At 32.0% G+C, this 15,836-nt stretch overlaps 1 protein-coding gene and 1 pseudogene across 1 annotated transcript; both read right to left on the reverse strand.

Annotated features, from left to right (window-relative positions):
- Nucleotides 1–622: 622 nt before the first annotated feature.
- On the reverse strand, nucleotides 623–1,554 carry LOC126017785 (olfactory receptor 8I2-like; annotated as a pseudogene).
- Nucleotides 1,555–10,148: 8,594 nt separating this feature from the next.
- Nucleotides 10,149–11,102, reverse strand: LOC126018680 (olfactory receptor 8I2-like). Its single transcript, XM_049780779.1, has one exon. It carries the CDS (start codon nucleotides 11,100–11,102, stop codon nucleotides 10,149–10,151), a length of 954 nt encoding a protein of 317 aa, XP_049636736.1.
- Between the last annotated feature and the right edge of the window lie 4,734 nt (nucleotides 11,103–15,836).

Below are 15,836 nucleotides of genomic sequence, written 5' to 3' on the forward strand. Positions count from 1 at the left end.
ACTTTTTTCCTGTAATCCCATAATAATAATAATAAATCCAACATCTACAAATTATTAAAATTTAACTATCATCACAGAAATTGAATCTGATACATTGCATAAACTGATTTCTCTCTCCAGACTTCCAATGAGCTTACCTAACCAGAGATTACATGCCTAGTACCCTCAATTCTCCAGTTATTTAAATTAACTATGGTTAATTCTCTTTTCTTTGCTCTCAGGCTATCAGTTATCATTACATATTTTTATAAAATTAGGTGTGTATATTTTAATATACAAGCTCTATGTCCAGTTTATTTATGGCAGAGAAACCAAAATGTAAAAGGTCCATTTAATAATCAGTAAATAATATGTTAGTGTTATGTCAGAAGACCAGGAAACATGCTCAGGAATGAATCCAATCATTACTCAGACACCTGTTTAGATCCTGTGCATCAATATCTTGAAAACTTTTATTATGAAAATAAAATGTCTGAAATCAATGACATATAAATAAAGTGCATCTAACTCTAAATTCTTATTAAATGTAATTGTACCATTTGAGTTACTCTATATTTATAATATATAGTAATAACATGCACCAACCACCCAGATGATTTTGATTATAACTTCTGTATAATTTTCATGGAAAAATTTTCTGATGTATGACTCTAAGGAAAGCATTTTTCACATCTTTGTTCCTGAGACTATAGATCAGTGGATTGAGCATTGGGATAACAATGGTATAGAACACCGAGGCCACCTGTGCCTGGGTCAGGGATAAGGAGTTATCTGGCTGCAAATACGTAAAAGTCAGGGAGCCATAAAAGATAGTTACCCCAATGAGATGAGATGCACATGTGGAAAGGCCTTCTTCCTGCCTGCTGCAGATCAGATCTTAAGGATGGCTGAGATAATAGCAATGTAAGTGATAGTGATGATGAGAAATGTAAAAATAATAGTGAACCCAGCTAAAACAAAGATAGTCATCTCAGTACTGAATGTATCAACACAGGACAGAGTCATAAGAGCTGTGGTGTCACAGAAGAAATGGTTGATGTTGGAGCCACAGTAGGGCAAGCTGCTGATTAAACAGGTAGGAATGATTGAATTTGTGAAAGCAATTGCAAAGGAAATCACTGCCTACTGGTTGCAAACTCTCTGTGACATAACTACTGAATACAATAAGGGATTACAGATGGCTACATAGCGGTCATAGGCCATGGAGCCAAGAAGAATACATTCACTATTGGCTAAACTCACAAAAAAGTACATCTGAACAAAGCATCCAGCAAAGGAGATAGTTTTATAATTGGATTGAAAATTTACCAGTGCTTTGGGTGTTATTGTAGAGGAATAGAATATGTCAATGAAAGCTAAGTTACTAAGAAAAAAGTACATAGGTGTATGCAGCTTAGAGTCCATTCTGATCAAGATGATGAGACCAAGGTTTCCCAATACAGTGAATAGGTAAATAAAGAGAAATATTAAGAAAAGGCTGACTTGTAGTTCAGGGTGATTAGAAAATCCAGAGAGTCTAAAGAAGATCACCTGTGTGAAATTGTTCTCATCCATACTCTCAACTCAGGCCATTGACACACAGCTGTTGAAAGAAAAAAGCAGTAATAGAAAGAATCCAAGTTAGTTGATCTAATTAGTTCATTGCTTGATCCAGATGTTATTTAATAATATCAGGTTGAAAATAAATGTTGAATGGCTTGAAACTATTTGACAATTATGAATGATTTATTTTTCTCCCAAGTCACAATTCTAAAAATTAAAATTAGTGATTATAATTGTAATCCCTGATATGTATTAGAATAGTTCTCTAAAAGATTCATAATAAAGTTTTTCATTTTCTAAACTAGTCTACACTGGCTCCAAAATTTACTGCAATTAATTTCATTTTAAGTTAATGAAATATATCTTTCATTTAGGCTATATTTTCTATTTAATATATTTGAGGTGACTTCTTAGATGTAATATATAATTTCACCTCAGATAGGATAAAGCTTCATGAAATTGTCTTAAAATATGTGCCTTCACATTGTATTGTAAGATATATATCAAGTAAGAAATAGAAACATGAATTATATGTTAATATAACTTTTTTATATTTATACTTTTATATCTTTTATATTTTATTTATATATATTTATAATTGTATAAATTTTATATATTTCTTTTATTTATATATATTTTATATTTATATTTTTACACTTGTATACATACTTTACATAATTATGATCAAGAAGAAGTCGGGGCTGGAGAGATAGCATGGAGGTAAGGCGTTTGCCTTTCATGAAGAAGGTCATCAGTTCGAATCCCGGCGTCCCATATGGTCCCCCGTGCCTGCCAGGAGCAATTTCTGAGCATGGAGCCAGGAGTTTCCCCTGAGCACTGCCGGGTGTGACCCAAAAACCACACACACACACACAAAAAAAGAAGAAGTCAACCTTGTACCTTGTTGGAATGTTTCTCTCTAGCATGTAACACATGATTATGGCATCTAGTAAAAACTCATTTATTACCAAATGAGTTTCAAAGCAATGCACAAAGCATTCTCCTCAATGGAAATGGAAAGTTCCAGAAATGTAAAAATAATTTATTTGAGGAAGCACACAGAACTATAGGCACAATTATGTAAAAGAAAAAAATTCTAAAATTAAACTTACCTGTTACAGGATTCAAAGGAAAAAGAGCATTCTCTTTCAGCTATCTTTTCTGCTTACCTACATGCATTTTGTGATTAGACAATGTACAATAAATAATATTGTACAATTCACCATCACCTATTGCCATCTAATTCTCCATGCCTCATTTACTAGAGCAAAACTCAATATGTGTCAGTACAATGGCTGAGAATCAAAGTTATCTTTGCTGTTTTGTGAATATATTAGTGCTGTTAGTGTATGTCCAGAATCTTGAAAAAAGTACCACTATTAATATTAACATTAAATATGCTGGGAGTTTTGGCATCATTTCTAAATATTATATATTATTTTAAATTAATATGATTAACATATGAGAAAATGATAAGATAATTTAATTCTAATGCTTCTTGAGAATTAAATTCTTACTTTTGTGAAAATCTGGAGTCATAGCCAGTTTTATTTCTGTTCTTAGTATTTTTCTAAGGCAGTCCCATAAAAGTATTTTTTTCTGATATTGTCTTGAATTGCAGTGTGTTAAACAGTTGTTTTATATGTGCAACTAATCATCAAATACTCAAAATTCTATAGTAAAGGGATTAGTCATTAGAGTCTTTGATCTCTTGGGATTTGAAATTTAATTATACCCAAGGTCCATTTTTAATTTGTCTGAAAGAATTCCTAAAAAGAAATGTTTCAAAATTTACAATATCAAGGAAGCCTAGATTCACATGATGTTTTCATTGAAGTTTTATCCATTGTAGCCCAGAAATGTTATTTAAAGAAGATTAATAACTTAGAGTTACATATAATTCCCCTTCCAGCAAATTGATTCAGAACATAAAAATGTTTTTATATCACTTCATCTCACTTTTATAAGAACTGAATCACATAAGTTCATATAGTCTTTGAACATTTATTCAGAGATTTATGTTATATATTTAGTAAATATTTTAGAAAATACAAATATTTATTTCATTTAAATAGTATTTTTGTCATTTTGTTACAGTTAGCAATCACTAAATTTGCTTATCTGAGATATGAGAAGCTATTTCCTGTATACATCATAATTAAATATTTACCTTATGTGCTTATATTTAATTTTCTAATATATATATTATAATAATTTGTATGATAGTTTATATTTTTGGTAGTAGGACCATTTATTTGATTCCTCAATTTGTGCTACCTTTGGTCTTATAACTAACATCTAGAACCTTTATTTAGAAAATATGACATGACTATACAGAAAGATTAAATAGTGAAAAATATCAATGGAAAAAATAAGGGGATATATTACAAGTTTATTTTAAAACTAAGAAGTAGTAATAAAGAGAAGACATGTATTCCAGTACAGGTACAAATAAAAATTAATTTTGAGTATTGTGTTTGAAGAATAATTAGAGGAATAGTATTTTTAAGTGTGTTGATATGCAAAATGTTAAAGTAAAAAATGTATGTCTCTCATTTATACTGTATTTGTTATTTTGGCTTATAATACTTCCATGATTACTTTGAGAAAATGTAACATAGGAAACATAAATTGCTTTTTGGATCCAATTCCATGCTGGAAATAATTCTGTACCAGGACTTTCTAGACACTGTCATGTGTTTCAGTGGTAAGGAACATGATGAGACAATCTTTCAACATCTTCCAACTACCCTCAACCAATCAGATCCATTTAACAAGTTATATTTGGGATTCTACTTGACTGGCAATATACTGAAGATTTTATGGAACTTCCTAACCCTTTTCTCATTAGTAAAGTGCACATCCAGTTTTCATTGATTTTATAGTGACTATAAGTTTCCAAAAAAAACACTTTTGGGGGTTGATTGATTTATTAGAATGTATTATAAATTTAAGGGGAAATATTTAAAAATATGTACTGGCTTATCAAATAAACAGATATTAAGGATGAATAAAGGTAGAGGCTAAGTGGGAGAATGTACATGCCTTTACCATTGTACACAACTATTTCTGTCTCTAGGAATTTACTAATCCAAAAACCTCTTTTAATTGTATCAGTTTTGGTGGTAGTTATTTTATTAAAGAGTAATTAAAGTGACAATTGAGTAAATCATTGGCCATTAGTGATTGGTTTAATATTGAGTACCTCTATTTTCTGAATTTTTGTGAAGATACTTTAGAGTCTAATTATGCTGACTACATGAATAATTTTCTCAACAAGTGTTCATTCAGAGTTGAGGTCTAAGTCACCTTTTCAACAGAACAAATAATGGTGGTGGTGGTGGTGGTGGTTGTTGTTGTTCTTCTTCTTCCTCTTCCTCTTCTTCTTCTTCCTCCTCCTTCCTCTTCCTCTTCTTCTTCTTCCTCCTCCTCCTTCTTCCTCCTCCTCCTTCCTCTTCCTCTTCTTCTTCCTCTTCTTCTTCCTCCTCCTCCTCTTCTTCCTCCTCCTCCTCCTCCTCTTCCTCCTCCTCCTCCTTTTCCTCCTCCTCCTCCTCCTCCTCTTCCTCCTCCTCCTCCTCCTCCTCCTCCTCCTCCTCCTCCTCCTCCTCCTCCTTCTTCTTCTTCTTCTTCTTCTTCTTCTTCTTCTTCTTCTTCTTCTTATTCTTATTCTTATTCTTTAAATAAATCTTTAAACAAACAAGCATGTTTGCAGTTGAGGTTCAGTTATAAACAGAACACCCCCACATCACGAGTGCAACATTTCCACCACCAATCCCCCTTCCTTCCCCACCCCTACCTGTACTCATGACAGGCATTCTACATCTCTCATTCTTTAACATGTCATGTTAGTTGTTAGTGTAGTTATTTCCCTAACAGTTCGCTCTTAGTGGTCTGCTGAACTCAAATTGTGAGACGGTCCTTCCAGCCCTTAACTCTATTGTCTCTGGGCCCTATTACAGCAATGTTCTTTCAAATGATGGTTCTTATTAGGTAGAAAGTGCCCAGAGTTTTAGAGGTTCCATGTCAAGAGTGTATTGAAAGCATTGATGTATTTTTTAGTACAAATCACAGCATCACTGAGTCATAGAGATCCGAAGAATTAAAAAGAATTGATGAGAAATATTTTTTAAATTTTGAAATCTGACTGGAGCAATAGAACTAGAACAACATTTATGGTGCTAGCATAGACTGTGGCTGATCGGTTTGATTCCTAACAACCCATGTGGTCTTCAGAGCACTGTCTTAAGTAATTATAGAATGCCAGTCCCTAAGCACTGTCTGCTGTGACACCTCCCAAAATAACTTGAAAACAGAATATTAAAAGAAATTAAAATTCTCTAAAGTTAGTTACTTTCTTTTCATGCATTTAAAAACAAAATAGTAAAATTCTCCAAAAGTTGGGCCAGAGAAATAAAATGGTCTTTTAACCATAGTGAACTCAGTTCAATCCCTAACACCATTTTATGGTCCTGAAAACACAAAACTGGTAGTAAATTCTGTATATTCTAGCAATGGCCCAAAGGAAAATAAAACAAAGTTTTGTATAAATGTGACTAGAATTTATATATTACCTTTGTTTGGGGGGAAAAGTTATTGCATTTAATATGTATGAAAAGCTTTTTTTTTGTTTGTTTTGTTTTGTTTTAGGTCACACCCAGTGATGTTCGGGGGTTATGGTTATGTTCTGGCTATGTGCTCAGAAATCGTTCCTGGCTTGGTGGACCATGTGAGATGCCGGGGGATCGAATCATAATCTGTCCTAGGCTAGCATGAGCAAGGTAGACACCTTACCACTTGTGCCACCACCCCAATATGTATTAGAAGCTTTTAACCCAATTTAGTAGTCTAATGAAACATTCTAAAAATGTCATATATTATAGTATGCTTTATATCATAATTTTCATTTATGTCCAATGTCTGAGTACTGATGGTTTTGATTTCTGCAGGAAATTAATAGAAAGAAAAACAGAGAAAAAGATGGATCTCTATCTATCTATCTATCTATCTTTCTGTATATATGTATGTATATAGAGTCCATACTGAAGTGTCATGTATTTATAAAGTTGTATAATATGAAACTAGAGTAGAGAACCACTGTAGTGATACAAATGAAAATATGAGTAGCATATTGTTTGACTTTAATTTATTATACTATGTGACAAAAAGTGGTATGCATTTGCTCCTAGACACCAGTGACACAACATGATTTAAATAGGGGCCAGAGAGATAGTATAGTAGGTATTTTCCTTGCCTATGCCAACTGACTTTGATTCCTAGTACCCCAAAATGGTTCCGCTAGCCACACCAGAAATGATCAATGAGCTGAGACAGAAGTAAGCCTTGATCATTGGGTGTGACTCAAAAATATAAATAAATAAAATAGAACAGTTGAAATGGAAAATTACAAATCTAAATAACATTTTAGGACATGTATCTCTACAGAAGACCACATGGAACTACCTATGTTCAATTCAGCTGACTATTGTTGGAACTTAGCAATTAGAATTGTAGCTAGCTACAATAGCTACCTTTTTTGTTGCTTCAGTAGAGATTCTTCTGTTTAAATATATGAGTGTGTGTTGTTAATCTAAATTTGGGAGCTCATGTTACCTCTCATCATTAGTATTTTAATTTTAATTCTCTAGGTCTTTTGTTTTCTGGGCCACACCCAAAAGTGTTTAGGGTTTACTTCTGGTTTTGATCACAGGAATTACTCCTAGTAGCCTTGAGAGACCAAATGAGATAGAGGGAAATGGACTCAGTTCTATTGCATGCAGGCCAAATGCTATTATTGCTGCACTATTGCCTCCAATTCTCTGTGGTAAATTTAAATAAACTTATCACTAGGACTAAACTCAATGACATGAAATGATCTATTATCTTAATTTCTGCTCTGTGAAATTACTTAGACAAATTTTAAATGAATGATGCAAGTATTGGAATCAGTAAACCCCAAAAAACATTATTTTTGGTATGCGATTATGGTTAGCTGTAAGTAAACAACAATTAACAGACACAACTAATTTATTTGTAATCCCTTTACAGTAAACTAAATTAATTGGGAATGTGGCTTATAGAAAGAGCAAAGCCTAGCATAGAAAAAACTTTTCAGCGAAGGAAAATTGCTTTGCAATGTGACAAATCTTTGTTTACCAGAAATATTTCTTGTGAATTGTTTTCTATGTTGTGGTGTTTCTGGACCTATTCCATTCTCAATGGCTTAGAAAAATTTTATACTCAATTAATAAATGTATTTAGTCTCACCTGTCTTTGAGGGACATCCACACATATAAAGTTGAGTTTGTTTTCCTCCAGTTAATATGCCGTATGTAAATTTGAAATTAAACCATTTGAAAAACTTATGAGAGTTCATGGAGACTATCTATGGGGAAGTTTATCTTCACAAATAAATAGATATATATGCATGTAGTGATCATATCCCATGAATTACTTTCAATCATATCTAAAAATAAAGACCAAATAGTCTGCTTTATTAAAAAAGGTTTTTAATTTCTATTAAAAAACTATGTTTTAAATTATTGTAAATAACATTACTTTGATAAGCCAATAGGACTACATCAAATTATATGATGGCTGTGCTACAAAACAAACAATAACAAGAGTGTTTTTATATAAATGAGAACAATAATAACTTTTCCAAGATTATTGAAACTATCCATACAATACAATTTTGTGTACACATATTTCCATAAGTTAGCTATTTAGAGAAGAATTTTTTTGTATGGGCCATACCTGGTAATGCTCAAGCATTACCTGGCTCTGCGCTCAGAGATCAATGCTTACAGATTCAGGGGACCATATGGGATGTCAGGGATCAAAACCAAGATGGCTGCCTAAATGTCTACCAGCTGTACTATCACCCCAGGAAAGAACATTTTGAAAGTGTTTTCATTACTATACTATATAGATTAGAAAAAAAAACATGTTAAAGAATTAAATAAACATGTGTACACTATTACAAAAAGGAAGGATTCGTGGAAAAAGTAAAATCCTACACCATAAACATTTATTACTGTGTGCACAAATAGGCAAATGGCCAAAAAATGTTTACACATTGAATATTGTATTTGGTAGGTGTTGTGAAAATCACAAAATCATAATGTCTTATATCACTAACTTATTTCTTAAAGAGAAACAATGTCTTATGTTTCTAAAAAAATATATCATGAAAGTAAATTTTAATTCCTTTCAAAAAGTATTTCAAATGATGTTATATCTTTGATAATTAGTCAGTGATTCTTCCAACATCTGAACAGTTTTGAGGGATTAGTTTGTCTAGTGATCCTTTAGTAATGACTAGGAGAAATTGAGCTTTTTTTTATCAAAGAGAAACAAAGACATTATAGACAGAGACAGAGAGAGGGAGAGAGAGAGGGAGAGAGAGAGAGAGAGAGAGAGAGAGAGAGAGAGAGAGAGAGAGAGAGAGCAGATAAATTGCTTGTCTTTCAAAGGCCCAACTAGATTTCATCTCTGGCATCCCATATGGTCCCCTGAGGACCAACAAGAGTCATTCCTCAGTGTAGAGATAAGAGAATATCCTGAGCATTGGTGAGAGTGGCCCCAAGACAAAATAAAGGGCCGGAGAGATAGCATGGAGGTAAGGCATTTGCCTTTCATGCAGAAGGTCATCGGTTTGAATCCCGGCATCCCATATGGTCCCCCGTGCCTGCCAGGAGCAATTTCTGAGCATGGAGCCAGGAGTAACCCCTGAGCACTGCCGGGTGTGACCCAAAAACCACAAAAAAAAAAAAAGACAAAATAAAAAGAAAATAAGACAGTGCAAATGTTTCATTTAGTTCCACATATTTAGCAGAGGCCCTGACAGATTAAAATAAAAGAGAATATATCTATTTCATCAAAATATCACAGGAATATGTTACAAATAGTGTAATTTAAGTTGGTTTTTAATCTAATTAATATAAAACACATACATCTAGAACTTCAAGATCTTTAAATGTGGGAGCACATATGTATTGCTTCATAAAATTTATTTTTTCTATAACTTTAGATCATGATACATCAAAGCCTAAAGTTAAATTATGATAAATTTAGCCACTATGGAGTAAAGAAGCCTATAACATTAAATATCTCACCTTTATTATCTAACTCTCTAATCACCAATTTTGTTATAGTTCTTTCCCCACTTCCAACCACTCTTCTGCTTGCTATCATCTTCTCTTTCCTTCACTCAGCCTCTCAGCAATCATGACAATTAGTAAATATTACTTGGAGTATAACCTATACATTTCTTAACAATCCACACAAATTTGCTAATGACAGAAACTATACATTATGTTTAGCTATTTTAATAATTGTTGAACATTATATAAACTTAAGAAAAATGTTCAAGAATGCATTCAGTCACTAAACAGATATCTAACCTGGTGTATTGTGTCAGAGACTGAATAATTCGTATTTGCTTAAATAAATGTCAAATGACTTGATGATCATCTCCTATAAGCCAATGAATGATGAATCATTTCTAAGTTATGATTGTAACTTATAACTTCATTAGATTATGTGTTGTGGTTTATACCAGTTCTTCAGTACCTGGATGCATGCTTCCTGCAAGAGTTTTTTTTTGACTATGTCCTCCATAGATTTTTCATGGCAATAGAATGTCTAAGTAGAACTCTTAGGAGAGCATCTTTAACGTCTTTGTTCCTGAGACTGTAGATCAGTGGATTGAGCATTGGGATGACAATGGTATAGAACACAGAGGCCACCTGTGCCTTTGTCAAGGATAAGGAGGTATCAGGCTGCAAATAGGTGAAAATCAGGGTACCATAGAAGATAGTAACCCCCGTGAGGTGAGATGCACATGTGGAAAAGGCCTTCTTCCTGCCTGCTGCAGATGGGATCCTCAGGATGGCTGAGATGATGGCAGTGTAAGTGACAATGATAATGAGGAGTGGAAACACAATGCTGAACCCAGCTAACATAAAGATCATTATTTCGGTGTTGAATGTGTCAACACAGGAAAGAGCCAAAAGTGCTGTGGTGTCACAGAAAAAGTGGTTGATATCAGAACCACAATACGGCAAGCTACTTATCACACAGATTGATATTGCAGAAATCGTAAAAGCAATCACAAATGGCAGTACTGCCAACCAGTTACAAACTGTTTGTGACATAATTACTGAATACAGTAAGGGATTGCAGATTGCTATATAGCGATCATAGGCCATGGAGCCAAGAAGAAAAGATTCATTACCTGCCAAACCCACAAAAATGTACATTTGAAAAAAACAGCCCACAAATGAGATGGTTTTCTGGTGGGATTGGAAATTTACCAGTGCCTTGGGTGTAATTGTAGAGGAATAACACAGGTCAATCAATGCTAAATGGCTAAGAAAAAAGTACATGGGAGTATGAAGCTTAGAGTCCATTTTGATTGAGACAATAAGACCGAGGTTCCCCAAAACAGTGAACAGATAGATAAAGAGGAATATTAAGAATAGGCTGATTTGGAGTTCAGGATGATTAGAGAATCCAGAGAGAATGAAGAAGGTCACCTGTGTGAAATTTTTCTCAACCATTCTTGTCAGCTTGGGTCTTTGATACAGCTGCTGAGTAATATGAAAAATAGTTAGAAATAATTTCCATCTATAATTTCAATAACCATATCACTTCAATCATATGTCATTCAAGAACAGTGTACTAGAAAGTAATGTTTAATGACTTAGTTAACAACACTTATAGGTGTTTTTAGGTGTTTAGTAAGGCATTAATGGCATACCTGATAGTTCCTCAGAATTGGCATACCTGATAGCTCCTCAGGTTTTATTATACTGTATATAAATTATATCTATGAACTCTATTGATATCTTTGTTTAACTGAAATGGATAAAACCTAGAAGCATCCTAATTTTATGTAAAGATAAAATATCTATACTTATTTTTCTGTTATATAATATTTGGACAAGAGAAATATGCTTTCTTTCTAACTGCTGCAGATTGGATCTTAAGGGAAGCGGAGATAAGAGCAATGTAAGTGGCAATAATAAGGAATGGAAAATTTATAGTGCACCCAGCTAAAACAAAGACCATTACTTCAGTACTGAATGTATCATTACAGGACAGAGCAATAAGAGCTCAATAAGTGGTGTCACAGAAGAAATGATTGGTGTTGGAGCCACAGTTGGACAAGTTGCTGATCAAACAAGTTGATGTTATAGAATTTGTGAAAACTATTTTAAAGAAAATTACTGCCAATCAGTTACAAACTCTCTTGATATAACTACTGAATACAGTAAGGGGTTGAAAATTACTATATATTGGTCATAGACCATGAAGCCAAAAAATTTTATGACTTGATAGACTAACAAAAGACTATATTTTAATATAACAACCAGCAAAGGAGATGGCTTTATGATCCAATTGGAAATTGGATGTTATTGTAGGGGAATAGAATATATCAGTGAAAGCTAAATTGCTAAGAAAAAATGAAAACCTATATATGTAGCTAAGAGTCTATTCTTATTAACATGATGAGTCCAAGGTATCCCAAACAATGAATATATAGATAAGGTGAAATATTAAAAAAGGTTGACTTGTATTTCAGAGGGAAATAACAAATCAACAGTCTGCAGAATGTCACCTGAATGAAATTATTCTCAGCCATTCTTTAAGCTAACTTTCATACAATTGCAGAAAAAAAAAATGCATTAAGAGGAAGAATACAAGCCCACAGAGCTATTGATTTCCTGGGTTACCTGGATGCTATTTAATAATAGTAGGTTGAAACAAATATTAATTTGTTTGAACTTATTTAGTTTATTATTTTTTAAGTTTTTTAATTTTTACTGCCAATTAATAAAATCACTAGTTTAAATGTTAGTCATTGTATTAAATATAAATCTCTGATATGTATGTGGAACAACTTATTAATAAATATTTACTAGTTTTATTATCCTCTGCAACAGACTACACTAGTTCCAAACTGCACTGTAATTAAATTCATCTTAAGTTAATAAGATTTAATTTTTTCTTATAACTATATTATATAGTTAATGTCTTTGTAGTGACTTCCCAGCATATATAATAGCTTCCTGGAAAGAATAAAACTTTATTAAATTGTGCTAAAATAATTTGTATTATAAGATATATATCATGCAAATATAGAAACATATTAATTGTATGCTAACTTAAAAAAAATTTTTTTTTGGTTTTTGGGCCACACCCGGTGGTGCTCAGGGGTTACTCCTGGCTGTCTGCTCAGAAATAGCTCCTGGCAGGCACGGGAGATCATATGGAACACCGGGATTCGAACCAACCACCTTTGGTCCTGGATCGGCTGCTTGCAAGGCAAATGCCGCTGTGCTATCTCTCCAGGCCCTAATATAAAATTCTTATGCTCACATTCTTATACATACTCTATGTAATTGTGAGCTAAGGTCAAGAGGAAGCAAACATTGGCAGCATGCTTCTTTCCAACATGTGAATACATAGTTATCAATGATATCTCGTGATAGTTCATTTATTACCAAATGACAGTTTCAAGCCAGTGACACAAAACATTCTTCACCATGCCAATGGAATGGTACGAAATGTAAATGTAATATCTCAGATGGAAGCACATATTACTCTAGACACAATGATGGAAAGGAAAAAAAGATCCTAAAATTAGACTTACCTGAAACACAGGATCCAAATGTCAAAATCCTTTTCTTTCTCATATCTTTCCTGCTTATCTATATTTGTTCTTGGATTATACAATGTAGAAGAAAACATATTATGAAGTAATGACTATATACATCATTACCTATTTACATACATTATCTGTACCTAGTTAACTAGAGTAAGCCTTATGGAGTATTAATATAATAGCTTAGAAGTTATCTCTACTATTTATGTGAATATAAATTGTTAGTATAGACACAGTACCCTGCAAAAAACTCTATTAATATGATGATCCTCTTGATGAATAATATACTCAGAGTCTGACTAGTATTTTTATAAAATGTATGTTCTCTTCAATTAATATCATATAAATATGAAAAATTGAAAAGACAATTGTATAATTCTAATGATGCTTGAGAATCAAACTCATTTTTGTGAAAACCTGGAGTCATATTTAGCTTTAATTTTGTTCTTAGTCTTTTTCTAAAGTAGTACTAGGATAAGTATTGTTTCTCAATATTGTCTTGACTTGTAATGTGCTAAGCAGTTGTTTTCTATCTGTATAGAATCTTCAAAATATCAAGCTTTTATGGTAAATGGATTAGTCAATTAGTCTTTGATCTCTTGAGATTTGAAGCTTAATTGTACCCAAGGTCCATTTTTAATTTGTCTGGAATGAATTTTCAGTAGAATTGTTTTCAAATTCACATCACTTACTTCTGTGACTATTAGTGGAAGAAAAATTGAATAATAGAGGTATGTTGAGGTTAGTAATCATATTGACATTGCTGTTATCAGATATTCATGTGCCTATATATCACCTCACTGAAGCCATCATGTAAAAATAGAGTTCTTTGATGATTTCTGTTTTCCCTAAATTTCAGATAAATATCCTAATAATTATAATGGAGCTTTTTTGTAAGCGGTATTAGAGTTTCACATATATTTTGAAACTGTGTTGCTGCCCACATCCAAATGCATGCATGTATGGATGCATGCAAACAATTCAGACAATGAACCAGAAATTCAAAATTTCAATCATGTGCAAGTATCAGTTTCCTTTTTAACATATAGATTGTACCTGGAAACATATCAGTTTATATTATTTTTTATTATTTTTTACTTATTTTTATTATTTTGATTTTGGTTTAAAGTAAAGCACTATATAAGGAACTGGAAATCGAAACCAGATTCTTCCAAGACAATGACAATTCTGGCTCCTATTTATTTTATTTTATTTTTTGAATCAAATAAGGTTGTGATCAGGGCTTACTCTGTGATAAGGGCTTACTCTGTGCTCAAGGATTACTCCTAAAAATGCTTTGGGTATCATATGTGGCATAAGGAATGGAAGCAAGATCAGACATGTGCAAGGCCAGCACTTTAAGTCCTCTTTCCTTATTATTCTGCATCTTCTAAGTAAAGATTATAGCTTAGCAAATCTTATATTGGTATATTAAAGTTATATTTTTAATTGGTGCATAGCTATGGAGTATTGAAAACTGTGCCAAACAATAGCTTCAGATATTATTAGAGATATTTAGGCATTTCTCTTTAAAAATTTAATATTCTTTTAAAATAATTTGAAGTAGTATTTCAATATTAATAAAGGATCCAGTCAGAATCTTCATTGAAGTATGTGAGTATTCAAGTCTAATTCTACTTCTTATAGGAGAAAGTAGAATTTTTATTTTAAAAAATAAAATATATTGTAGATGTGACATGTCATTTTAAAAAGATCAAAACATAGATTTACATTTTTACCTCTTGCAAGTTATTTCAGAACAAAGATTGGAGATTTTTTTTTGTAAAACTGAATCATTATATCTGATCTACATCATATATAATTCATATAGAATTTAAGTAATTATCTATATATTTATGTTGTCTGTATATTGGGTAAATATTTTAGGATATATAAATATTTAGCCATTAATATTATTTTTTATCATTTTAAATACTACCCTCAATAATCACTAAATTTACTTATTTGATGTATTTTCTATTGAAAAATATTTTCTATTTGCAACATAATTTTATATTTACTTTTACTTTTGTGTTTATATTCAGTTATTCTAATAAATCTATTAATAACAATTTTGTACTATAGATTATATTTTGGTAGAGGAACTATTTATTTAACTTCTCAGCTTGTTCTAACATTGCTAACAAAACTATTATCTAGAACAAATGATATTAATAGAATAAAAGAATGGTGAAAAACTGAATTGGAAAAAAATCAGGGTATGTATTATAATTTTTTATGACTAAGAAGTGTCATATAGAAAATAAATAATATGTTTTAGCACAGAAACAAAGTAAAATTGAATTTAACGTCTTGAATTGAGGAACTTTAATAACTTTAGAAGAAAAGCAGATGTAGGGGTGTTGATATGCAAACTATAATAATAAATGTTTATCATCCATCCTGTATTTGTTATCTTAACTTATTAAATAAAATGTTTGTGTTCAGTAAAAGGAGAGTCATATTAGACTTCACAACACTAATATCTTTTAAGTAAAGAAAACTATATATGTTCAAATAAACAACCATAAACAAAATAGTGCATTATTCAATCCTTTATTTTTTTCACTAAATAGAAGAGTATGGGGTCACACTTAATTCTGAATTTTCTAATTTATTGTGCACA

The sequence above is a fragment of the Suncus etruscus genome, chromosome 9, assembly GCF_024139225.1.
Source record: "Suncus etruscus isolate mSunEtr1 chromosome 9, mSunEtr1.pri.cur, whole genome shotgun sequence".
Lineage (NCBI taxonomy): Eukaryota > Metazoa > Chordata > Mammalia > Eulipotyphla > Soricidae > Suncus > Suncus etruscus.